This window comes from Syngnathus acus, chromosome 17 (genome assembly GCF_901709675.1).
Source record: "Syngnathus acus chromosome 17, fSynAcu1.2, whole genome shotgun sequence".
NCBI classification, from domain to species: domain Eukaryota; kingdom Metazoa; phylum Chordata; class Actinopteri; order Syngnathiformes; family Syngnathidae; genus Syngnathus; species Syngnathus acus.
The window spans coordinates 2,678,155-2,703,427 of NC_051102.1; the positions used below are offsets into that span (position 1 = coordinate 2,678,155).

At 41.7% G+C, this 25,273-nt stretch overlaps 1 protein-coding gene across 2 annotated transcripts; it reads right to left on the reverse strand.

Annotated features, from left to right (window-relative positions):
- Positions 1–658: 658 nt before the first annotated feature.
- On the reverse strand, positions 659–23,852 carry pik3r2 (phosphoinositide-3-kinase, regulatory subunit 2 (beta)). 2 transcript variants are annotated; one of them, XM_037275467.1, is made up of 16 exons: positions 23,633–23,852; positions 17,205–18,065; positions 11,343–11,435; positions 9,291–9,356; positions 8,960–9,112; positions 8,666–8,876; positions 8,506–8,591; positions 8,325–8,427; positions 8,052–8,150; positions 7,780–7,960; positions 7,427–7,546; positions 7,093–7,235; positions 6,820–6,996; positions 6,653–6,724; positions 6,362–6,532; positions 659–6,276 (listed from the first exon to the last, which is right to left on the reverse strand). In XM_037275467.1, the coding sequence occupies exons 2-16, from the start codon at positions 17,521–17,523 to the stop codon at positions 6,069–6,071; spliced, it is 2,202 nt and encodes a 733-aa protein (XP_037131362.1). In that variant the 5' UTR covers positions 17,524–18,065; positions 23,633–23,852; the 3' UTR covers positions 659–6,068. The 2 variants fall into 2 exon arrangements, with proteins under 2 accessions (XP_037131362.1, XP_037131363.1); XM_037275468.1 differs by lacking the exon at positions 23,633–23,852 and adding an exon at positions 19,528–19,666.
- Between the last annotated feature and the right edge of the window lie 1,421 nt (positions 23,853–25,273).

Below are 25,273 nucleotides of genomic sequence, written 5' to 3' on the forward strand. Positions count from 1 at the left end.
GCTCAGTGTTTTCTGAAGCAGGTTAGGTTCAAAACAAATGTGGTAAATAGAGGGAGCACTGTTCTGACAAGTCAAACAAAATCAAGGAACGTTAACTGGGAAAAAACAACAACAAGCAATATATTCAAGTTTGTAACAACAGGAAAGAAAAAAATTCAAATCAATCATGGCCACTTTGAGGGATAGATTGATTCTTAAATGGGTATTTACTATTTGGTTAATCACATATTGTAAACATTTGTATTTCTTTCTGTATTGAGCAAAAAACAAAATTCACGCTAGCTTATCTTTTTCTGTATAGGCTCTGTAAGGTTATCATAAATCAAAGAAACAAAAATCAATACACAGACGAACAATTCTAACAGACCCCCCCCAAGAAGCTAAATAAAAAACAAACAAAAACAATATAGTCAGGCACCATAAAGGAACACTTCTAATGTCATCATTGTTTAATTTTGTGAAGATCTGCAGGAAGGAGTGAACGTGAGCTGGAAAACGGCATACGCGTTTTTCCAATTGTAGCTGACACCCTCAATCAAGTCGACCAATTTTTATATTTAAATTCAGGCTCCTCTGGAGTCACTCCACTTTTTGTCTGTGGTGGATTTTTGACAATAACCACTCGCCCACATTTGGCGTTTTTTTTTTTTTCGTGGTCGGTCACAGAACAACTCTCAAATCACTGACAGATTCTGAGTTCAAGATAAAAAATAAAAACATTGATTTAAAAAAAAAAAAAAAAAAAAAAAATGCAAAGCAGCCAAGATGCATTGAACATACTGTATAGCCTTGGCTCTGTAAAATATCAACACATGTACATGAGCTTGCTTCATCATCTGAATGCACCCGATTATCAAGTTGAATATACTGTAGTTGATGAGAAGTACGCTGAAGCTTACGGCAGCTGATTAGTAAAATTGCGTGCGTTTTACGAACTGCTCGCCCTGATTTCCAAGCCGCCGCCGCATAGCACGAAGATAACCCCCAACGCCTCGTTCCGATTTGTTTCAAGCACAATCCAAATGATAATTACATCATCCAAAAATATAGATATCTAAGTATATACTTCAAAATAGTTATTCTGTATTACGTCTCTCACATTTCAAACTTGTACAGACACCAATTTGCATGTTCCTCGTCGTCAGTGAAAAATGTGCTTGGGGCGTGTGAGGCCTTTTCAAGAAAGATCATATACAGTGTACCAAAGCTGATGAAAAAATATCTTATTCTTTAAATGATTATTTGCCGTATAGAAAAACGTGTTTCAAGATACACGGACACAAAATGTATATCTAATACACGAGCAGGAAGAAAAGCGAAGCGTGCAGAGTCCTGGACGCATGCCTGCGTCGTGTCTATCTGCTACCAAAATTGCTTTACCGCTCACAAAATATGGCAGCTGTAAGCGTTCACCTCACTGAGCTACGTGGACTACAAAAAGCTGAGAGCCTAAAAGGAAGCAGATCCAAAGTCACCTGAACATCCCTGAAACAACTGACAATCGCACGATTTCAATTAACGCGACGCCTTTATGTTCACTGGCTAAGATTCATTAACGGCTCAAAGCACTCAAACTCAGATCCGTAACTCTCGACACAGACCGGTGACAATGACAATAACGTTTCTATTATAATGCTAAACTGGCCCGTGTAAGAAATTGTGGTCTCGATGCAATTTAGCAGCGCCGACCGACTGTGCTTCGACACACATTTTGGGTACAGTTTAATAGACTACTTCCAGTATTGTCAAAAGTTGGAGATATTAAACTTTCGGGCAAAATTTGGAAGATGAGCCTAAAATGCATTTCAATATACTGTTCTCGAATCAGGAGAGTAACGACAAAATATGCTGACTGAAGCCTTGGGACTGGAAGAGTCACAGAAAGAAAGAAAAGGGAAATGTGAATATTGCCATTCATCTCCTTGTTGCAAAACAACGGCAAACACTTCAAAAGTCAAATGAGGTTCCTCTCTCCAGTGCATTTTAGATTCTTCCAAAAATTTCACCCGCAAGCCTAAAATCCCTAAGTAATGACTTTCTGTGTGGAACAGACAAAAAAAAAAAGTGCTGTTCAAAATAAGTGTTGGTCCAACAAACAAGATGATGGATGTTAGCAACGGCAGATAATTTGACCTAGTAATTCACACGGAACAAGTTTTTCATCAATTCTGCATGCAAGTAACTCTCCAAGCGGCTACACTTGGCCACGGATGTTCACACTGTCATCTGAATCTTATTGAAACATAAACAAGACAAATCTGAACTGGGAAAAAAAAAAAAGAGCTTGTGTGCAAAGTGAGAGTACACCACATTGGAGCAAGAACTTGTAATAATTCAAAAATACATCTAAACAACAAGGCACAACTAAAGCCAAACTGACATGTAAAACACAAACACATATTTCTTGCTGAGAAAGATAAAAATCATGGCGGGCGTCGAATGTGGCTCCAACAACAAGACAGAGAGGATGCGCTCATCATTATTAACGCAAGGCACTTCTAATCTTTCACTTGCTTTTTTTTTAAGCCCTCTGAGCAGAAGCGCTGAGCTCACCTCTATGATCCACTCTGCCAAAGAAGTGTGTGCAAAGTACAGTACAACTGAAGAGACCTGGATAAGATGGCAGAAATGAATATTTGGAAAGTCGCTCTCATTTATATATATATGAAAAAAAACAAAAACATTTGGGCCTCTCCGAGTAAAAAATTGAAATGTTAGTAAACAGCGGTAAAGCCCAAACGAGATCACGGTCATGTATGTGTTGCGAAAGAAGGTTGTTTGTCAGTAAAAGTGAGCAATTGACTTGTAACTGAAAGAGGACTTTGTTAATTGTATCTTTGTGAGAAAAGGAAAATATAGATTTTATAGCCCTTCATCACACACTTATGTTCTACAGCTGAGTTTGGCCATTGTTTTAAAATCCCAAAATACTGACCTGTCTCTTCTGCATAACCCTTCTAGAAAAAATACAGTTTCTTTCTTATTTGGCAAGCGGTGAGATTCCTAATGGAAATTGTGTAAGCGAGTACTGTGCTTTGAAAGGGAGACCTGAATTCAAACAAATACTGGAGAAGCGGTGTGGAAATGGAAAAGCAAATCTCCGCATACGAGTGTGTTGTGCATCGTACAAGCGCGCATCATGCTTCAATGTACAGTGCTGAGCAAATTTATTAGAGCAATGATTTTCAAATTGTGGAATTTCCTCTATCAATACATTTTCATCAATAGAGCGCTTTTCATATAAAAAAAAAAAAAAAAATGTGTAACTCAAAGAGCTTTACAGATTAAAATCATTCCAAGCCCCCAATCCCCACTTTAGCGGTTCTTTTCACAGACTTGGAATGACATGGAAATAAAAAAAGATCCAAAAAATTCCTGATCTTTATCGTATGTCCCTTTCTTTTTCAGAATGGACAGAAAAGTGATGATGGCGAAGGTGGTGGGGATGAGGGAGATTCGGGCCAGAGGGTGGAAGCACGATGGTGTGAAATAGACGGCCACCATGACAACGTAACTTGCCCTCTGTGACGGTATTTTAGTCATCTGGCTAGCCAAGTCACATCGGGCAGCAGTTACGTTTTCATCCATTTCACGGCGGAAGCGGGAAACCCCAAAGTGCTGTATTGCCAAAAAAACAGCAAAATATACATGGGGGCACATGTGGATTGTAGCGACGCCTTAAAGGCTGAGGCACTTGAGCTAATTTTCCTGCCGTCATTGCCATCGTATCCCAGTGAAGTCGTCAAAAACCCTCTTGAGGGGCTGGTGACCATGACCAAATACACTTGCATTTAACTTCTATGTTCAATATATTAGCCTTCAATCTTTAAGTGCTTTTTTTTTTTTTAATCAAACATTTAGGTAGAATTTCAATGCAACTTTGATGTGCAATACATTTTTGAAGTATATTTTTTAATTAGTTTAGTTTATTATATTAGTTTAAATATTATAATATATAATATATTAAATATTGGTTTTTAATTTTCCTAAATTTAAGCAAAGTATTCATGTTCAAACTGTGCTTACTGTTACAGTAGCTGACAATAATGTTAACTATACTTTTTTAAAGATAAAATGTTTGAGAACCACTGGTCTCATAAATTTGTAAAGCACTGTTCATATACGACAAGTGGAAACGCAAACACGAAGGACTCCGGTAATCTCTCTGACCGCAAACAAAAAAAAAAAAGCTTTCTCATTCTTGCTACATGGAAAGGACATCCTTCATTTGGCTCACATTAGCTGGATGCTGGAAATGGAATCGAAGCGCCACTCTGAAAACAAGAAAACACGAGCTCGCATACAGCGACTGCATGTATGGCTGAAATATACGCTTATATTACTGCTTTTTCTTTTTTTTTTCTAGACATTAAATCTACAGCTCTGTGAGTCAAGCTTGTGATAAAACCAACAGTCGAGCGCAAGGAAGGGGAAGTACCGTGAATGAATATTATTTAAAAAAACATCTGCAAGGACCGCAGAGAAACAGTCCAACTAGGAACAAAAGCAAATACAGTACCAAAGATACAATAATCACATCAATTGATGCTCTGCGAGTGCCTTCTTTAGCATATAGGAAGCAGACAGATACAATAAGCACTAACAGTTAAGTCAATGGCTACAGCTGCTACAGTCTTGAAAAGGACCCAAAGAGAAGGAAGGAAACAAAAACAAGTTGGATGCATTTTCCACTATTTTCAGTCATCCTGAGGAACTGCATTCATCAATGTACCTGCCCAGCTAGTGTATTGTGACTGAAACATTTCTCGAGATATACCGTGCAGTCATTTTTATTTTTATTTTAATTGCGTTATCCCTCGTCAATTTAAAAGGAGGCCTGCTGAGATAGAGCAACAAGCCAAAGCGCTTGGAAATAAAGCCCCCCCCCCACCTTACAAAAAAAAAGGTATATTTTAAAGCAGCAGCTTTGTTTACTTTGACAGCCTTTCTCTCCCGACTCGCTCTCTACTAGTGACACAGGCTTGTGGTCATTGAAAGCTATCACTATGGTACTTACACAAGCGTCAAATTCAATTAGTACAAGCCCCTAAAACTATCCACTCTACAAAATGTCCAACCTTTCCCCCTTCCCCAGGCTCCAGTGACAACACCACACCGGTCCAATGCTTTCTTAGCCCGACTTAAGGTGTGAAGCGAGCAGCCTGGTTGAGCCAAGCCAGTCCTTTTCACAGGATGACAGCTCAGGCTTTTGTCTATGGAGAGTTTGCAGGCAGTCTGGGGATAACAGTTCGGGCCTTTGTCTATAAACAGCGATCATGTGTTTAAGGCAAAAAAAAAAAAAAAAGTACCTCCTGTTAAGATAAAAAAAAAAAAAAATCACCCTCTAAATGAGAAGCTATTTGTGTGCTTAGCGTGTATTGTACATTTTCACACTGAGTTGGTGCAACTTACACTGTATCGCAGTGGTTCTTAACCTTGTTGGAGGTGCCGAACCCCATCAGTTTCATATGCTGAACCCTGAAAATATATATATTTTTTCAAATTCAAGACAGATTTTTTTTTTTTTACTGGTGCACAAAATGAGCCGTGCATGAACATCACCTTGTTCAAAGAACAAAACCAACACAATGCATGAACTCACAACAAATTACATCCCTGCAAATCAGTGAGCCTTAGCGAGACCAGTTCAGATATAGTACGTTATCACGAATTTACACGATAAATCAGGTGTGTTCGGACCTCCGCAGTGGAGGCTCTGCCGAACCCCTGAGAGCGACCCACCGAACCCCTAAGGTTTGATCGAACCCAGGTTAAGAACCACTGCTGTACAGCCATAGCTGGCTAAAGACGGGCCAAGTGTAACAGTGCTGAAGTTACAAGTCGCTATGCGGGTTGTGAAGCCATGCTGCTAGCAAGACGTGCTCGTAGCCACTCTGGGATCCGATGGCATACGCACCCTGGCCTCTAGCCAGAGAGTCATGCTTGCTAAGATGATTTAACTCGCCACTTAAACACAAGAACAGAGCCCCCTCCCATTCCCCTCCCCAATGTATGAGAGTGAAAATCCCCCCCTCCCTGGTTGTGCCCCTTGTCTGCTGGTGGTGAATTCATCTGGGGTGCTGGCTGTGATTCTGAGAGCGGGCCAGGACTGGGTATGCTAGATTTACATTCAGCTGGTCATTGTGTTGGATCAAGGAGACGTTTTTGTAATGAAGCACCAGATCTTTGAGGGAGGAGTAGAGATTGTATGGCTCAGCAAATCCGTAACCTGTGGCCGTCTTGTTGATGACGCAGTGTTTCGTGTCTCCATCCACACTGCAACGAGGGGGAAGAAGCTACTCAATACCTAGCTCACGTATCCAAGGAACTAACCTGCGACCAAATGGAAATGTAGACTTACACAACAGAACAGGCATACGAGCCCTTCTGTGATTGGCTCTCACGGATGAGGAAGGTGCCGTCACATTTGCCCCTCAGCAATTCCTCGGCCTGGGTGCGCTTGATGTCTCCCACGTACCAGGTGCACTCGTCATGATGGGGCGAGCCCTCGTCTTCCTCCAGCGAGTACGAGCTGGAAAAGCGGGCGCCGTAATTACGAGATGATGCTGATCTTTTTTTTTCGGCTAAATGAATGCATGTGCTGCAGTATTCGTCACTAATTCCTGAGCAGAGTGTCAACACACACACTTACTCGTCAGCGTCGTTCTTTATACCCAGCCATTCGTTAATCTTTTTCTGCCTTGTACCCTTCTGTGTCAGCCATCTGAAAAAAAGACCGACATATGTACATTCAGTGCAAACCCACAGCCAGGAAGTCATATTTGACCAAATTCGTGTCGTGTACGTGCGTTGCCTTACATCAAGTATTGGTCTCGAATTTTGCGTAGCTGCATGAGATCCGGCTTGAGGCTGTTCATCTTCTTATCGATTTCTCTGTTATCAGAGACCTGCTCTCGCAAGTCCTGCTCCAGCTTTCGCTTGCTGTCGTGGATCTCTTTCACGCGAGACTTCAAACGCTCCGAGTTGCTCTGGATTCTGATTGGACGGAAAAATGGAAACAATGTCAGAGTCAAAACATGTCGCACAACAGGCACATTGTGAATAAGCCCATGAAGCAAAACTCCGGCTCACTTCTGAATCTCCTTTTCATTGCCCTCGCGCTGGAAGCGCTCCAGGGACTCTTTGCTGTAGCGTTCCTGAGTCTCACATTGCTCCTCAAATATTTTGATAGTCTCGTTGAAGGCCTCGATGGCTGTGCGCTTCATCTGCAGTTCCTGTCATAGGATTGTGATTGACCAATGACCATGAAGTTGTTTTTTTTTTCTCCTTGGTTTTATTTATCTATTTAAAATCCTAATTTAGTTTGCCACATGATATTTCAGGTGGAATTATGAGCTGAACTGAATAAGCATTTTTTTTTCATACATATAACCTACAACAAAAAAATTCTTAATCAAAGTCATACCTGTGAAGTGCGCGTGTACTCCTCGTACAGGGTGTCGTACTCGCGACTCTTCTCTTGGTATTGCTCATGATAGATCTTCAGCTGCTCACCAACCTCCTCAATGCTGTTCTCCTTCACCAGCTGAACCATGCAAACACAAAAGTTTTAAGTATTGAGAAAGACACTACAAACTGAGATTGAAGAGGATTGAATCTTTATGTTCTCTATCTCATTGGTTTGCTTTTAAGGTGCTATTTTCAACTCGGACGGGTCACATTTGTGAAGCCCGCAAAATCCAAGAATGGACTTAAAAGTCAACCTTGTGAATGTTAACGTTCATGAATGTTGTTGACTTTGTGGCCAATTGCACCAACCTGTTGGTATTTGGAAACAGGGTAGAGAAGTTTGGTGTCTAGCTTGGCGTTGTACTGGGCCAAGGACTCGTGCCGGTAATGGTTGATCAGCTCAACTACGGACAGGAAAGTGAGAGGCTCGGAGAAGCCATAGAGGCCATCCCTGTGGTAGATCTTTATAAGTTTGTTGTTTCCTCCTCTCCTTTAATGGGCAGAAAAAAAAAGATGAACTTAATTTTAATTCAATTTATAATTTTCTGAGCTCTTGCACAATTCCAATAGTGTCTCTTCACCTGAGGGTGAGGGTGTACTCGCCCTCCAGTTTGCTCGAGGCATCTCGTACAAGAAAAGTACCATCCGGAGTGTCTCGTAATTTCTCATTTACCTCCTCCCTGAGAACGAGCAAAAATACTTAACATTTTCCACTGCAACTGATCAGCTACAAAATCATTCCAAAGTCACTGGCCTTGCAAAAAAAGAAAAAAAAAAGGCACTAATTATGTGCGTATTAAGATGAACACATTTATTATTAAATGAAATAAATGAGTTTTAACAGTCATTCCTACCTGGATATTTCTCCCCAGTACCATTCAGCATCACTGAGAAGTGTGCTTGTGTCCGTCATGGCTGTGGGTGTGACTTTTGTCTTTGTTGGCTTTGCTGGAAGAACTGGAATCAGACAAGTAAAAATTTCTGGTTCCACCCCTGCTGTTGGTAAATAGGGAACAACGAATAGACAAAAACTACCTGGTGGTGTGAGGTCTTGTTCTGCAGTTCTCTCAATCAGAAGTCGTTGCACTACAAGGGCAGGCAACTCCTCATCCAACGACAACCTGCCAAACCATTATTTGATAATTGCTCTGCATGGCAGCCACAATTAATATCTACGTTCTGTTGTCAAACTTACAATGGCGTGGCGGGGCCTGTCCTCATCAGCAGCGGTCCAAAGATTTTGCCCAACGTGTGTGTGTCTAAACCGTTGCTGGCTTGCGCCTGGGTCACCTTGGCCAGGTGTGCCAGGAGGTACTGCAGGGTGAGGCGGTGATGGAGAGGGACGGAGGCGGAGCTCTCGATGACCCGGCTTACCTCTCTGTCATGGATGCCAGCTGCTGCACCACCTGGAGGAGCGATTCACGTAGCAATGTCAGTCATTAGCATGCAAGATCATTCTTGAATAGGGGTAATCAAAAGTGCTTTCTACCTGCTGACTGCTGTAGGTCCTGCTGCTGCTGCGTGACGGCAGTTTGTAGATGAGCATAGGTACAGGCAGGGATGACAGGTGAGGGAAGGTCTCTCAGGTAGTGCAAGACACACTCGGACAAAATGCCCACATCTGTCTGAGTGATGTCACTCTCTGCATAAAAGGATAGTCAACAATGTTACCTATCGTACAGTATGTTAAAAATGCATGCCACAAAAAAATTTGTTATTCTCCTACATCAGAATCTTGGATACATATCATAGCAAGCGCTATATAAGGAATAATTAGGGCTAATAATTTGGGCAACTACAAGTTGTCAAGGCTAACTTACCTGGAATCAAACTGTCTGAAATGGAGGAACTAGTAGTCATCCTGTACAGAGTTGGGGAGTCCAGACCTAGGAAACAGAGCAGGAAAAAAAACAACTAAATTATGTGCCAGCACTAATGAAACCACGAAACTCTGATTAATATATTGTTTGTGGAATAAGAGTTATACAGAATAATTTAGGGTAAGGAAGGAGCCATGTGAAATTTTAATCAACTGCTCATTTGATTTGATACACACTATAGCTGAACTCGAACTTCACGGCTCACTTGTTGTCTGGGTTCGGTCACATGTCGTTCACAATTCGAGCCTGAGGGCACTGTGGTGTTAATTTTAGTTGACAGCAGGGGGCGATGCGGGATAAAATGTCATCCTCCCGAGATGAATGAATTCTTAAACGAATTTGACTCGGCAGAGTAGTGTAACCAACATTTATGACACTTGGGCGGACACACCTAGATCCAACGTCATGCATGGATGTTTTTGTTCTTTTTTACATCCACAAAAACCATCTGGTAATTCCACATACGGCCAACTCAAGAGAAACATTTTAAGTTTTTCCACATACAATACAAGCCAATACAAGCAACTTTTTTCCCCCCGCTATTTCCACTTTGGAAACACGGTGGGAACTCTGGGCAACAACATTACTCATTTCCAATGCATAAAATCCTCCAGGAACATTGGGTCTCGAACGTTTGCGTCAGGAGGGTCATTTCTCGACAACCCTGTCTCTCGGGTAGTTTTATAGTTTTTTTTTTTTATAGTTTTATAGAACGCTCATAATGCCAATTATCCTATTAGGCTAACATTTGTTAGCATAAACGATGGCATGGATATTCAAGCTAGCTTTTAAGGAAACACTTAAATTTAATTGAACCATTACTGTTGGTTGCAATTGAATATTTATTATTTGTTGAATATTAATGCCCCCCCCCATCCATTTAAAATGGTCGTCAGTTCTGCTATACCATTTCTTGCAGTGTGGGTCCGCTATAATGTTTCTAAAATGCTCAATAAATAAAATTGAGTTGACTTGAGCAATTACACTTGGACACTCTGATGAAGGCGGAAGTACCCGCCGAAACATGTCAGGTAATGCATCTAAAATAATTTGTTTGATATAAAAGAACCAGTGAAGTAATTACACTACCGTATTTTCCAGACTATAAGGCGCACCTTCAATGAATGGCCCATTTTAAAACTTTGTCCTTATATAAGGCGCACAATTAATGCATCATGTCAGATTTTTAATCCGAATCAAATCATTCTCCATTTTATCTTTTTTATTTCAACTTCAGACGCAACAAATTACTTTATCATCACAAAATAATGATCCATAGTCTTTTTGATTCATAGTCTTCAGCGGGCCACTTATGATTGATTTCATGACACAATGCTTCGGGCCAGTTTAAATTTAGGAATTTGGTCCATATATAAGGCGCACCGGACTATAAGGAGCACTGTCGGCTTTTGAGAAAATTTTAGGTTTTTAGTTGCGCCACAGTATATCCTTTAATCCGATTTAATCGTCTTACATTGTATTTTATCATGTACCAATACGTTAAGGTTCTGTTTGTCTTGATTTGAAAACATGCAACATGTTTTCTTGTGGGCTGGAATGAATTCATGTCATTTCAACTGAGCAAATTGATTTGTTACACAATGAAGTGAGCTATCCGCAAGTCAAAGCACCATGTACTGTACTTAAATTGAAATTGACCAATTACTACAAAGAATACACTGTGCACAAGTACGGCAGGAAGTACTGCGCGATGTGCTCACCGTGTTGCAGTTGTCAAACGAAACAGATGTCGACGGTCTGCGTTTGAGTCTTTATACGTGCAACTAGACAACAAAGGCGGTAATGTCACTTGGACACAAGCGATTTAACGCGCGAGTGGATCCACTTGTCTGTACATCGACACTTGTGCTAAGGCTGGCGTGAGGGCGAGAGGCAGATGGCGCGCGAGAGGGACACGGTCGCACATGGATGGAAACACAGCGAGGCGGACCGGCGATTCACTTGGCTGTCCGACACGGAGATAGAATCTACCTCTTTGCTCTATGGCTTGGATCAGGCTGACGAGGGCGGCGGGAGCCGTCTCTAGTGGTGTGAACTGCTCACTCAGGTCGGGCACCGAAGCAGCTGAAACAACAACGCAAATCACCATTACGCGTCAATCGCAGAGCCTCCAGAAAGCCCCGCGGGATCGACCGCTACACAGTAAACAGGGGATCATTTAGGTACTTGGCGAGAGTATACAATGTTTAAGAACACATGACTATGCAAAGGTCAGCATATAAAAAGTAATTTTAGCCTATTTGGCAGGAAGCACACCTGTCCGCCGAAACCTGTGGTTCTCGAACTTTCGACACCACCTAAAAAAATTCTTCGCTCTCCAAGTATCGCCATGGGGTTCATCAAAAACAAATCTTTATTCCAAGAAAAGTTAATAGTTTGAAGTTTTAATCGTAAGAGCAATTCACCATTGTTTTGTGGTCGTTGGGGCAGAAAAGATTTGGTTTCTACAAAATGTGTGACCTCAAAAATGTGTAAAAGGACAACGACCAACAATCGCAGGAATTGTGATGATTTGTGTTTGCTGGATAGAAAAAAATGTAAGGTTGTGTCGTCATCAATTGTGAGCAGGCACGGCTCCTGAATGAGATGCTTGACCAATTCATAGGGGGACTGAAAAAATCATTTATGAATCCACTTTAGAATTTGAAATAATTTAATCATTTTGAAGTTATCATTTTAAAGTTACCATTTGATGAGAAAGTGCACTTAAAAAGCTTACAAGTAACAAGTTGTTTTTGTACTTTGCAACCGTCCGTATACTAAACCAAACATGGCTTGGGTTTAAGTGAAAGATTACAGGAGAGTGAAAGGGTGAAAAAAAAAATTCCCTCCCTCCCTCCCTCTTCCTTCCCCCTCCTTTTCTTTTCTCCTGTCGAGCTTTCTCTCCTTTCCTCCACTCGACTCTGTCCCGCTCGCTGCTTCGCCTTAGCTCTTTGCGTGAGTGGAGCACAATAAAGGATTTAATCAAAACTCCTGAACAAGCAAAAGCCCAATGGCAGTTCGCCAGGCGCTGCTCAGCCAGGACATACAAGCACGCAGCGCCTCCTATTCGGTCCCGGAGCAGAGCTGTTTGCTGGCTGGGGCGGTGGACGAGAGGGAGGTTGAGAGTGGTGGGGGTAACACCCCGAGCAGGGCTGAGCCGGGCCGGGCCTGACCGGGGCTAGGCACTAGGCTTCTGTTCCTGTTCAATTGCTGCTGATTATTAATTTGGGGAGTTCAGACAAGAAACGCTGTGTCAGCACATTCCATTCTTGCTCTGGTTCTTGTCCTCACTTTCCCCGAATGTCTCTCTTTCTATCTTGTGCTCCAACATTCCTTCTCCCGCTTCTCACCAGGACTTTTTTTTCTCCATTTCACTGCCTTTTGTTCTCTTAACTTTTTATCCAACTTCTCTTCTCCCCCCCCCTCCATTTCCTTCTCTCTCTCAGTTTCCATGCCTGCCAGTTAAACATGAAAACTTTGCCTGGCAGCGTCTTCAGCGCGCACAGAGACAGACCACTTCTTATTTAGCCCTGTCGGCCATCTGGACGTGCAGGCCCCTTCCCCCTCTTCTCTCAACCTAGTAGCACTCACTTGGATGTACTTGTGCAGTCCTGACTTGACAGTTTGTTCCAAGCGGCATTGCACGTTAGCATTCTCCACAATATGCCTCTATTAAAAAATGCGATTATCTTAAAATTGTGCGGGAATGCTGACAGATGGCGTCACTGAGCCAAAAAGGAACTAAATGAATTGAAGACTTTAACACCGGTACAAAATGTCATCGTGTGAGCAGCAGATCTGACATCTGACATCTGATTGGATGTTTGGTTCTCGCAAGGGACCATTCCTGAGTCCAACATTAACCCTTATTGGACGGTGGCCCAAGCTAAGTTGTGCTGGTCCTGTTAGAATCCGTACTACCTGCGTATTTGGCAAGACTAAGATTGGAACAAGTGTGACAGATTTGAGTGTTTGTGCAGTACTGTTATAATGTTAAGGTTGTGAAAAGAACCTAAAGAGTCTGACGTCAACCTTTGACTTTGCTCATGGCATCTGAGTGTTATAATTCGCACAGCTGCTGAAGATCCATGTCAAGCAAACAAAGGTTGACTTGAGGACAACCGCTCAATGCTGCCATTTGTCTTACGTAAAAAGTCCGACGCTTGGGCTGGAACGAAAAGGGTCGAAAACTCGAGTTTAAAATACAGATGCGGCTAAATGCAGGCTTGCAGGGCTTATTACTTGTCAAGCCTGGCTGCGTGCAATAAAGAAGGCAAATGGAAGGGTTGAGGGGAGGATGTGTCTCCAAATTCTTGCTAAAGGCGATGTTATTATAGCTCGTCAATTCAAGCTAATCTTACGGAACTGAGGGTTGATCAAGCGCATCTCGGTGCAAAAATAAAGTTAACCACTAAATGGAATGCAACTAGTGGTTGGGGGGGGAAGAACACTGTCACTGGAATCCCATTTAGTGGTATGCCACGCTCCTAAAAATTATTTTTCAAAGCTGCTAAAAATTTGCATAAATGGTATGAGCTGCATTTTTTACATTTATTTACCCTAACAATTTCATTTTTTTTAATTAGAGACAGGCAAGTACCAATTCCAGCCATCGGGGTATTGGATCAACATGTATTTGTGAAGGCTGCTGAAACCAAAATCTGACATCAAGTAAGTTGGCAGCAAATGGAACTATTCTGCACATTTGTTAAATGAAATCTTAATATCAAAATTACTTTGTACTAGGAGGTACCAGTACTCAGTACCTATGAGTAATCAAAGAGTGAATTCTCGTAATGGTATCAGTCTGGCAAAAAGTGGTATCATACATCTCTAATTTGTATTTTAGTCATCTCTATGTTTCTATTTCTTAACAGCTCAAGTCCTTAAAAAGAGAGGAGCGGCCAATATTACACAATGCTGGTCATTCCAAACATGTGTTTGTTATGTTGAGTGGCGACAAGACCAGTTGGTGCCTGGCTCACCAATGGCGTGTAGCAGTATGTAATGCTGCCGCTCAAGTTACATGGCGACATGTCTCCGCTGCACCCCGACTAAACAGACACGCAATGTTTCAAGAGCGGGCAAGACCATCCATTCCTCTCTCACAACACACATGTTCAAGTTCAAGCCTAGACGACAAATGCAGCTGATTTGCACAAAATTCTAAATCTGGTTTCTGATACTGAATAAAACTTTTACAAGAAAAAAAACTACAAGGTTCTAATATATCATGCAGAGAATCTTATAAAATTGAATTAAGAATGTTGTGGTGCCGATATAGTACATTATTGTATATGTGTACCCTTACTAAGACTAAAAAAAAAAAAAAAGCTTCGATACTTTTGACACCGATACCACTTTAGGTGGAGTAGGTAATGGAGAACTAAACTGGTCTATGAAAAGTTTGTGTTTAAAATTTAAATACATTTAAACAAACACATTTTCACCACAAAAACTGACATCATCAAGTATTGGTACTTGTGTCTGCGAGTACACCAAAAATGAAGACTCAAACTTGGTCTAAAGAAGCAGTACCGGTGCATTCTTAATGTTTACTTTACTCAAGCACTGCAACCTGAAACATGTTGCAATTGCTCAAGTTGAGGAACCAAATCCAGCTGGTTGCTATGCTTGCAGATGGATGGTTTGGCCTTGGCTTTCACCATTGCCCCCCCCTCCCTTTTCAGTCTATCCACATCTTTTCCTATTCTCTGCTGTCTCGGATCCTCTCCCACCTCCTTCATGGATTCTTTGAAAGGCTTTTCTAAGTAGTGTGCGTGTGTGTGTGTGTGTGTTGGGGGGGGGGTTCTCTCCTTTCTGAGAACTGGCCCTGCTTACATGGTTTATGGGTGCCCAGAGACCGTATCAGACGTGTTTGTGAATCGAGAGAGTGAAGCTGGACAAGAAGGGTTTGCACGCACGCCAGATCACTGTTCACCTCAGCAGGAAATTAGTGAAGCCAAGGAAAGAGTGCTATCAAAGGAAGGAAGAGAGAAAAAAAAAAAAAAAAAAAAAAGACTAATTCTGGTTATAGCTGTAGTTTTTGCTTGTGGGGCAAACGTGATAATATATTAAATACAGTGAGCTCCCACATATGTATTTGCAGTTCCTTCTAAACAAATTTACCTACTCAGGTTTTTTTCTACAGCAGCTAGCTTTGCTTACGTGCCAAAAATGCATCATCCCTGGATGCCACAATTTACAGAAGGGCCCGATGTTATTTAAACTTCCAAGAGAGATGGTGACACCGCGGATAAGCCCACTGCCCGTCTGCCGGCCGGGAGGAGCACCAAAAGCACGTTAGCTCACGAGCTAGCTAATGGCTCGCGCATTTGCTCATGTTTTATTAATCATTCAAATTGAAGTATGGCAAATGTTATGGATTTAAAAAATGAATATAGGCAATTTTAAGCTTTTTTGGGAGTGTGAGAATTGTGTTTTTACTATTCGTGCTAGGGCTTGTTCCCTGTGCCCCGCAAAAGCTGTCTGGGGTCTATGAAAATGAAATGGTTACATTGTATTGCTGGACCTCCATGCCAAATGTAGCTGCGCTGACAAAATCAAGTGCGTCTCTTGTGATAAGCGCTTTTCTGAAAAGAACAGGGAATTTCCTGGAAAAATTGAGCATCCGAATGGGGGACACTGTACTTGTGTGTGCAATGAATGCCCAATTGGTTTGAGCTGAGGTAATGCAGAGTTCACAGCCTACGTGCTCAGAGCCAAACCTCTGCCATCTGTCCAAAAAGCAGGGAGAATGACACCGAATACGGTTTCTGAGTACAGGTTAATGCAGCGACGATTCTTCTTTAATTCTGCCGAACCTGTAATACTGAACTAATGGTCTGAAGACAACCTTTATATTGTAATAGTTAGTATTTCAGATTTGAATGATTTCTTGTCAATGTGGGATTTTTAGTCAATGCTGGCTCTCCACACTTGATTTTGTCGGCTGAAATCCAGAGGGTGTTGCCAAGGTGGAAAGCTTCTCTGGAATTAAAAGAACCCTTTATAGTCCCAGAGGAAATATCCATTAGCTTGTATTATAATGAAATGCTAATCACGTTTGATCGGGCAATACAGACACTTATTAGAATTACAGCAAGCGCATTCTAACTCATTTTAATTAAGGTACATTTAACACTATCAACACAACATCAATTTGGTTCCAATTTGGTTGATATTTTCTTCAGATTCTGTTTTGAACATTCCTTGCTGCTTGTTTTAAGATTTTGAAAGCAATTTTGTAATTATGAATGGGGGAAAGTATTATCAAAGTATTATCTTCGAATTTGACACATTGGGTGGAGTGTTTTTTTTTTTAATTTATGGTTTGTGTATGAACAAAATGTAGAATGTTGAGTGACAAGTATACAATGTTGAGCGAAAAAAAAAAATCCCATCTCCATTAAAGAAAAAGGGATATGTTATGACATTGCAGTTCGCTTCTGATTTACGGCTTACTATCAAATTTAGGGATGCAACAATACCAATTACAATAGCAGTGCTAAATTGCCAATCTCCGTGAGGTATTGTACAAAATTACAAAACAGCTTACTAAGGGAATTAACAATTGTATTCAAATGCATTTGTTAATGATACATTTTGTTTTGTGTCATTTAAGATGGGATTTATTCGGTTTGTCTTGTTCTATGCATCTAGTGTTTCATACTAGTTTATGGGGGGGTGTATAATGAATGTATAAATTTGAAAACGTGACTTGCAATTCAGTTGTAATAAAAACTCTCTCCTCATTTTTGACTCAAAAATTATTTTTTTCCTTCAACTAATATTCCAGCATCATATTGAAACATCACCTTCATTTGCAATAAACAATGCAATTGGCCTTACCTTGGCATGAGTCTGGTGTTGGAGCAACCGGTAAGGGTCGCTGAGACCTGGGTTGACTGGACGGGAGCGCCATCTTGACAGGGCCCACATATTCGACATACGTTCCGGGGAAGTCGCCCCTCTGCTTGGAGCGCTCGTTGTAACCGAGGAGCCAGCCGAGGCACTCGGGCTTCTCTGCGCAGCCCTCGTGGTAGTTCTCTACAGACAGGAGCGAGGCCTTGCTGACAATCAGGAGGTCCCCTGGTTGCAGATCCAAGTCTTCTTCCTGGTCCTTGGTGAACGCGTAGAGGGCGCGGTACTGGAAACCTTCGGTTGCCATTTTGCCAGGGAAGCACAATTCAAAATGGCTGCCCAGTGGAGGATTATATGGTGCGGGCCAAGTCCCCCTGCAAAAAGTGGGTCCGGCAAGACAGAAATCCCCCACGAGAAAGCAGCAAACGACAAGTTGGATGTTGCGGGGTGCCTTTAAGTGGGGGTGGACGGGACCCACGGAGTCACCCGAAGCTTAGAAGCATTTTTACAAGTCCGCAAGGTAGCGCTTGACCTCCGCACACTTATTTCAGACCTGACCGGTGTTGAAGTGGTGCACTTTCCTCAACTTGATACCCCGGTTGAGCCAGATGATGGAGCAGAGGGAGAGCGTAGGCAACATGCTCCTTATAGCGGCGAACACCTGCTGGCGGCTGAATGCTACGGGAGCAGTCGGGTTAAAAATTGGCCAGTGGAGGGCCGTGTATCGTCGGCTCCCTGCAGTCGAATGAAGTGGGCTAAATTGGTGTACCAGTGGCGGAGTGGGACGCTTTATAATCCTCTTCGGTTCTGTAAAGCTCCCACATGTTCTGGACAGGGATTATGAGCAACCTGCAGGACATTAAAACCCAGAGAAAGAGAGAAAAATGTGAAAAGTGAATTTTAAAAACATCTTTACATGAAGTGCAAGTCATTCGATCGAGCCGAGCATAAATATAGCGGTGCCTACAGTGTTTATGTGCAACGACGCTTCAAACCGCATGAAAATGGCAAACGGTGGCAGCGCCATGCATTTGTGCAGTCTTCGGAAAAGACACGGCTCGCATGATGCTGCTGTGTCATAACCAACAGCAGACTTGGTCCCTGGACGGGAGCCGCCATTGCCTTCGCTCTGCATTCACACACTCACGGCTTGAACCGATGCGACAATTTGCTCAGGAACATGAACTTTGACTGTGAAATCGTGCCATGCAATTCCCAAGAAAAACATTTTCGTTGAAGGAGCGTGCAAAGGAAAACAGGACTTGTGTTTATGCTTGGGTGGGGGGGGGGGGGGGGGGGGACTAGAATTGGGCGGAACATGCAAAAGGCTTCGTAGTAATTTATTTTCTGCAGAAGAGAAAAGAAAGCAACTCTGTGTTGCCTGCAAAATGTTTTTGGCTTCATTCTGTCAAAAGAGCTACATCATTCAGTGTCACGATGACAGATTCGTAGCGTCAAGTGATGCCAATGCCGATCACGTAAAACACAATAAAATATCATCATCATGAAATCACACTGTGTTCAGGCGACGCAAAAAATGTGAAATCCCCAAATATCGACGTCAGAACTGCGTGCAAAGGCCACAAATTTCATCCGATTAATTGTTATCGTTGTTTTTGAAAATGTGACCAAAAATATGTGAGCGTCCTTTTCCCGCACTATCCGAAACATTAGCGGGCTCGAATGTTATAAAGTTGCGTTTGAAAATGGCAACTGGACCGAGGGAAGAGATGGCGAGCGAGGAAGAAGGGAAGAGATTAGGGTTTGCCGATTAAGTGCCGACAACATCTGCGGTCTTTAGACCGGCCAAGGACGATGATTGTGTTATCGGGGGTGAAGGTAGACAAGCCAGGACGGCCTGGATGCAAGTTTTGGTTTTCAGTGGCAAGAGTCGCAAGCTATTTAGAGACGTTGGGGAAAATAGAACCAAAAAAAAAAAACGTTCAAAACCAAATAACCTTAGGCCTGCTTTGCAAGGCCCAACGTTGTGCAACCAAAAATGCTGGATGAATAGATACTGTTGAGAGTGATGCATTGCAGGCACGAAAATAAAAGTAGGTGAGCGCACGCTTTAAAAAAAATAAAAACAAAACAAATGCATAATCGTACCGGTTAGCTATGAATACCAAAAGGAATGCTTTCGAACCACATGACACCGTGGTCCCCTCACGGCATTTGGAGAGAACATAAATTCCTTATTAAAACGTGTAGACGTACGATATCATTTAGCCTTTTTTGGGAAACGAAAAAAGAAAAGATAGCGATCGAAGAGTTTTCGCGTCGAGACGATGCAGCCGAGTACAGCACTCACCCCACTTTTGGTTGAGAGAGAAGCCGGACAGACTCAGCCAGACTCTCCGTTCAACATCCTTCCCAGTCGAGAAGCGAGAGGTGCCAGGCTAGACACGTGGCACTGGCATACCCAACCACAGCCCGCAGTCCTCACACCACCATACCCCCCCCCCTTAGTCCTACCCCCTCCCTCCACCTGCTCTACCCCCCCCCCCCAACAGTCCTGCCTCTGACTGACACCCCCCCCCTTCCCCATCCTCACTCAGCAAAAAAGTCCAATGGTTGATCCAGTTGCTGTGTGGTTTGTTTACAGTCCGAAGGCTCCGGCTGGGAACAAGTTGAAGAAAAGTCAAACGTGGTCACGAGCGCCCTCGCACGCTAATCCATTTTCGACTAGTGGTACGAGTGGTGTAAGGTGAAAAAAGAGTCGCCCAAGTCCTGCTCAGAGAGTGTTGAAGAAGCAGTCCCCCGTGCGAGGTAGCAGCTGGCCGGCTCGGCATCACAAGATCCATTTTTGTTTTGTTTTTTATTACAACTTTCTATTCAGTCATAGAAAGAAAGCGGGCGAGAAAAAAATGGAGCACTTTGCTGTCAGCGGACTCCAAACGGCTGAGGGAGACCACGGGAAAATAATTAATGAATAGGCAGCAAGTAACTCACTGTTGCTAGAGCGAGGGAAAGCTCTTCCCGCCACGCGATTGGCTGCCGCGCGCACCATGTGCTACTCAGTCACCAGAGAAGCCGGGCAAATCAAGGAAACGTTCTAATATTAGAAAATGTTTCTAGGCAGCCATCATACATCTGACCCAAACAAATACACCATTTCACCACACGTAGGACCCTTATCTGATACTTAAGCCACATATTTGATGACAGACAAAAAAAAAATCATCATTTTGTGGAAATTGTGGCAAACATTCCAGCATATTCATATACAGTGACAACTAAGTGGCATATTAGTATCATTATACCGGAGTTATGAAATATGTACATCAAATAAAAACAAAATAATTGAGAAATTTAACCCGAGAGCATGTCATTCATGTTTAACGTTGGTGTATTTAATTGTAATTACTTTTATGGCTATTTATTCCTTTATAGTTATATTTTAGTCATGTATTTTAGAACTACACTAATTAGCATCCCTGTGTCCTCTTAATTTTAAAACCAAGAATAAAAATTAGAAGTGAAAGCAAATTTGTATATAAAAACAATGAGTTCAATATTTTAACAAAAAAAAACAATGTTATCATTGTACGGTATTTAGCCACAAGATCCGACAAATATCCAGTATGCTCTCTTGCTGGTGAGATTACGTAACATGTTCCTGCGCAATCTTTTCTCAGATGTCTGATTTAGCAAACAAACTCAAAAGTAAGAGAGTCACCATTCCATCGAGACTTACGTCTAATTGTGTCACCGTATAATAAGGTGAAGCCAAATTTGACACATTTTGCTTCCAGAAGAACCAAGTGTCGACAACTGCAAACATTTGCAGTAGTTCATCGACACACACCAAGTTGGGTGAACAAACATCTGCATATAATGTTGAACTAAAGCGCACGTCTACAAAAAAATATATATATATGTAGTGACTGAATGGAAGGAAACAATTAATGCGGTCAAGTTTGCGTTGAGACTTTCTGGCTGTGCTGCTGGCGAGCTGACCATCGAGGCACCACGCATACAGCCTGGCTTGGCCTGGCCTGGCCTCGGGCCATGGAGCCACATGCAAGTGAAAAATCTCCTGCGCCACAGTGGAGACTAGAGACAGGCCAACCTTTCAGGAGGACGTCGTCTCCTAAAATGGAGGCTTGGGTATCGCGCAATGTTCAAGTCGTGACACTGATGTTTAATGCAAACATTTGATAAATTGTGGCATTGAGAGACTGTTGTGGGTCACAAAACTCACTTTTACTCCGTTTCTATTGGGAGCACAAACAAACAAAAATTAGCCACAATCAAATGCTTTCCTTTTCAAATGTTCTTCCAGCCATCATTTTCTGTCAAATTATTATCCACTGCTCATTGTTTAGTTTCTCCACTCAACCTTTTAGCCTTGCCATAACAAAAGACCTTCACGTGTTTAGAATGTGGGGCCGAAAGATATTGTCTGTTACTATTTTTGATCAAATTGCACCATTTCAGTTTAACTGGGCCTCCCCTGCAGGAGGATTTCGAACAAAAATAACCCCAGCTGGACTCCATCTGGTGAAATGTGAAGTGAAGGAGCATACGTTTGATTCCAACTCCTCTGGAAAGTCACGCTTAGCATTTAGAGAGGATTTAGCCACTTTCAAAATGAAGACTCTTGGAAATAGGCCCAAAGTACACCGAGCAACACAACTGGAGAATCATATTTAAAAGAAAAAAAATTACGACTTGTGCGCATATAAACCATCTTACTGCAACAAGAAAAAGTACGTTTTGATGCGGCACACTGAACCACAAACAACATGGCATGATTGTAGAAGAAGTAAATTTCCCTGGCCACTGTATCTAAAATATAATTAGGACCAGGCTGATTTAAATCAGCCAATTATGGCTCTTCAAACATCATCCAAAATACATAACTCAGCCAAATGGCTGATACTTGCCAATTGTTTTAACCTTTAAACTTTTTACAGCAGTTGTACACAAGTAACACTGGTATCATTATGTAATGAGAACAAACAGGTTAGAAACAAAAGGATAAAGTGGATTTGAGAGGCTCCGTTAATTAATCCTTTTTAGCGATAGTTTCTGAGTCAAATCTGGAACAAAATTGGATTTGGTGTGAATTTGGCTATTTGACATGGCATCTTAAAATTCCAAACATAGCAAAACTAGTCAATAACTTACCAGTGAAGTAGTTTTCAGTTTAAAAAAGTTTTTTTTTTACATTTAGATCATTTTTAAACTTAATTTTTAGCTGGCTGAAAAATAATTGTTATATCTTTTGATTTTGTCCCATCCGAGTTTTCATTTAACATTGTTTTACCATCAAATTTCTAACAGTAAATTTTATTTACCTTAAAAAAAAAACTACAAAAAAAATACTCTCCATCGGGACGAGTAAACGGAATTGGAGGAGTCGACTGACAATTACGTCACAGTGCCTCAGGGCGCCAACATCACATGACCAAACAGAGAAAACAGGTGAGCTGTGCCGACAAGTGGCAGTGGAAGGCAAAATGGCCACCCCCTGAGATGGATAAAACCAAGTGGATTGTTCTCCTTAATTCATATATATCAAAAGCAATATTTGTACGAATGTTTACACAAGAGGGGGATACATAGAATTTTTTTTTTTGTTCAGAAAATATTTCACTTGACTTCCCCTTTAAATACAGGGGTTAAATCAGTTTTTATGAGTCTCTTCTTAACAAAAGTACATCCCTGTACTTTTATTTATGTACACAGTGTGCATACTTTTACCACCTCTGTGCACACAAGTGGTCTGAGATATTAGGCTTTCATAATGCAGTTATTTTCAAAGTGTGGTGCAGATAGCACTAGTGGTACAAGAGTCACCGCTAAAGTACAGTTCAGTTGTATTTAACATTTAAGTTCAATACTTTTGCATTTAATCTTTAAGAACAATTTGTTTCCAAATGTTTATGGAGGTACATTTTTATATGTACTATCTTGATATTTTAAGTTAGTTATTAATTAAGAACCCCCCCCCCCCCATATTTAGTCCAAATGCTAATTTTTAAACTGTCCATAACGTTACAGTGGCTACAATAATATTCAACACACATGCGTTTTGACAAGTTTCTTTTAAAAAGTAATTTATTTTTATTTTTTTTAAACGTCAACGTCTCGTGAACCATTCTCCACTAAATCAGTTCAAAAACAACATAACAGAACTCCAAGAAAGCAACTTTTTACGAAATGAAAAGCAAACTCCGTAACTTTGCAACACTTCACAATGCAATTAAGGCGGCTAGCAACATCTGCTGCGCAAGTGATATTTAAATGTACAACTTTCATTTTAGCTTTAAAAAGTCCAGGGGAAAAAATGTGGTGCAACGAAGCTGGTGTCGCCAAGCGCGATTTGAGGCTTCCACCATTTTCCAGTAAGTTACAGTGGCTGCCTCGCAGGACTGTAAATGTGCAATAAGTTGGAGGGGAAAACTCACCCGTGGATATTTGTTGAGTCTTCTTAATATTTAGTCGCGTTGTTCAAAACTCTGCAAAATGGCAGAAGGAATTGGTCAATGTGGGGAAAGTTTCACGGCAGCTTCCAGTGGTGCACGCAGCTTGCTCTTCTCTTTTCCCTTCGCCTTCTTTTCTTTTCCCGTTCAGAACTCCCTGCTCCCCTGCACAGCCATTTTCCAGCACGGCAAGGGAGGGGAGGGGAGGGGGGTGGTCGACGCGTGGGAACAGCCAGGAGGCAGGAGGATAGCGGAAAGAGCCGAAGCGGTACGGAAAAGTTCGAACACAGGCTCCGGATGGACTCGGCCTAAAAAAGTGAAAGTTGAAACCATTCACGTTGCAAATATTCGATTCAAATCTTTGATTCATTTCGTGAGAATTAAAAAAAAAAGGTCGCAACGTCATATTGTACGAGAGAGGGGGGATTTCACACATATTTCCAACTTTATTCTCCTACTATTATGCCTTTTATACTGGAAAACACACCTTTATTTGGTTATGTAACCAAATACATCAATACATCAATGCTTCAACGTAAATGCAAGGTCGACACATTTATTTGGCATGTCATAATTACGCCAGCGCTCAAAGCAAAGCTTTAAGATTTTTAATATCTGTTTTTGTTTTCCCATTTATTTAGGTGTAATTTCTTTAGTGGTGCCTGAGATACATGTTTAATTTGTTACATCACCATTCTCTCAAAACACTTAACCTGCAAACAAGAGAATGTGAGCACAAAACACAACTGCCCCAATGTACTGTTTTGTTTTAAAATCTTCTTCCGCTTTAGAAAGCCTGATTGATGGTTTTGAGTGCACACGTCACACAGAGAAGGGCCTCGTCGTCTCAGCTTAGTCCGACCCAGTCGGGCAGTTTTGGCTATTGTACCCACTTCTGTGTATGATCATACTGTACAGTAGCATCCCAACTACACGCCTGCATTACAGGTGAGAAAATTCAACACATTCCAAGTTTGGACTTTTGAGTGAATATTTTATTCAAGCACTGTTAAGACAATAAAAAAAAACACACACACACATTGGCACATCAGTCTGAAAAAGACCCCCACATAGTAGGAACTTCACAAGGTCCAGTTAACATGAAGACAAAGGGATTTGTTGGGGAAGTACACACACACACACACACACACACACACACACACACACACACACACACACACACACACACACACACACACACACACACACACACACACACACACACACACACACACACACACACACACACACACACACACACACACACACACACACACACACACACACACACAAAAATGGCAATTGAGAGCAAATGACAGTCCAACACCTCACATGGAGAGCAACGCACATACAATGACAAGTTTTTTTGGGGGGGGGGCGAAGGCTAACCTGCTAAATGTCAATTTAAAACAAGAAATTAAAAAAGACATAATTAAGGGTACAGATATCAACAAGTATGAAATAAAAAAACAAATGCTGAAATCATCCCAAAATGTATCCAACAAATTAGCTTCAAATTGCATGAAAAACTCCTAGACACATTTGCTTCTGTATTAAACAAAGAAGTTTCCACGAGCTGAGTAAAATCCTGCAAACAGGCACTATAAAAAGTAAAGGTGGGAATAA

What these genes read in the sequence shown, in the direction of transcription:
- pik3r2 (XM_037275467.1), bottom strand. Translation starts at nt 17,523, where the DNA reads ATGGCAACCGAAGGTTTCCAGTACCGCGCCCTCTACGCGTTCACCAAG. An exon ending in TACTGGGGAGAAATATCCAG is followed by an intron (nt 8,151 to 8,324) that starts GTAGGAATGACT and finishes GCTCGTTCTCAG; the next exon opens with GGAGGAGGTAAATGAGAAAT. An exon ending in ATAAAGAACGACGCTGACGA is followed by an intron (nt 6,533 to 6,652) that starts GTAAGTGTGTGT and finishes CCGCTTTTCCAG; the next exon opens with CTCGTACTCGCTGGAGGAAG.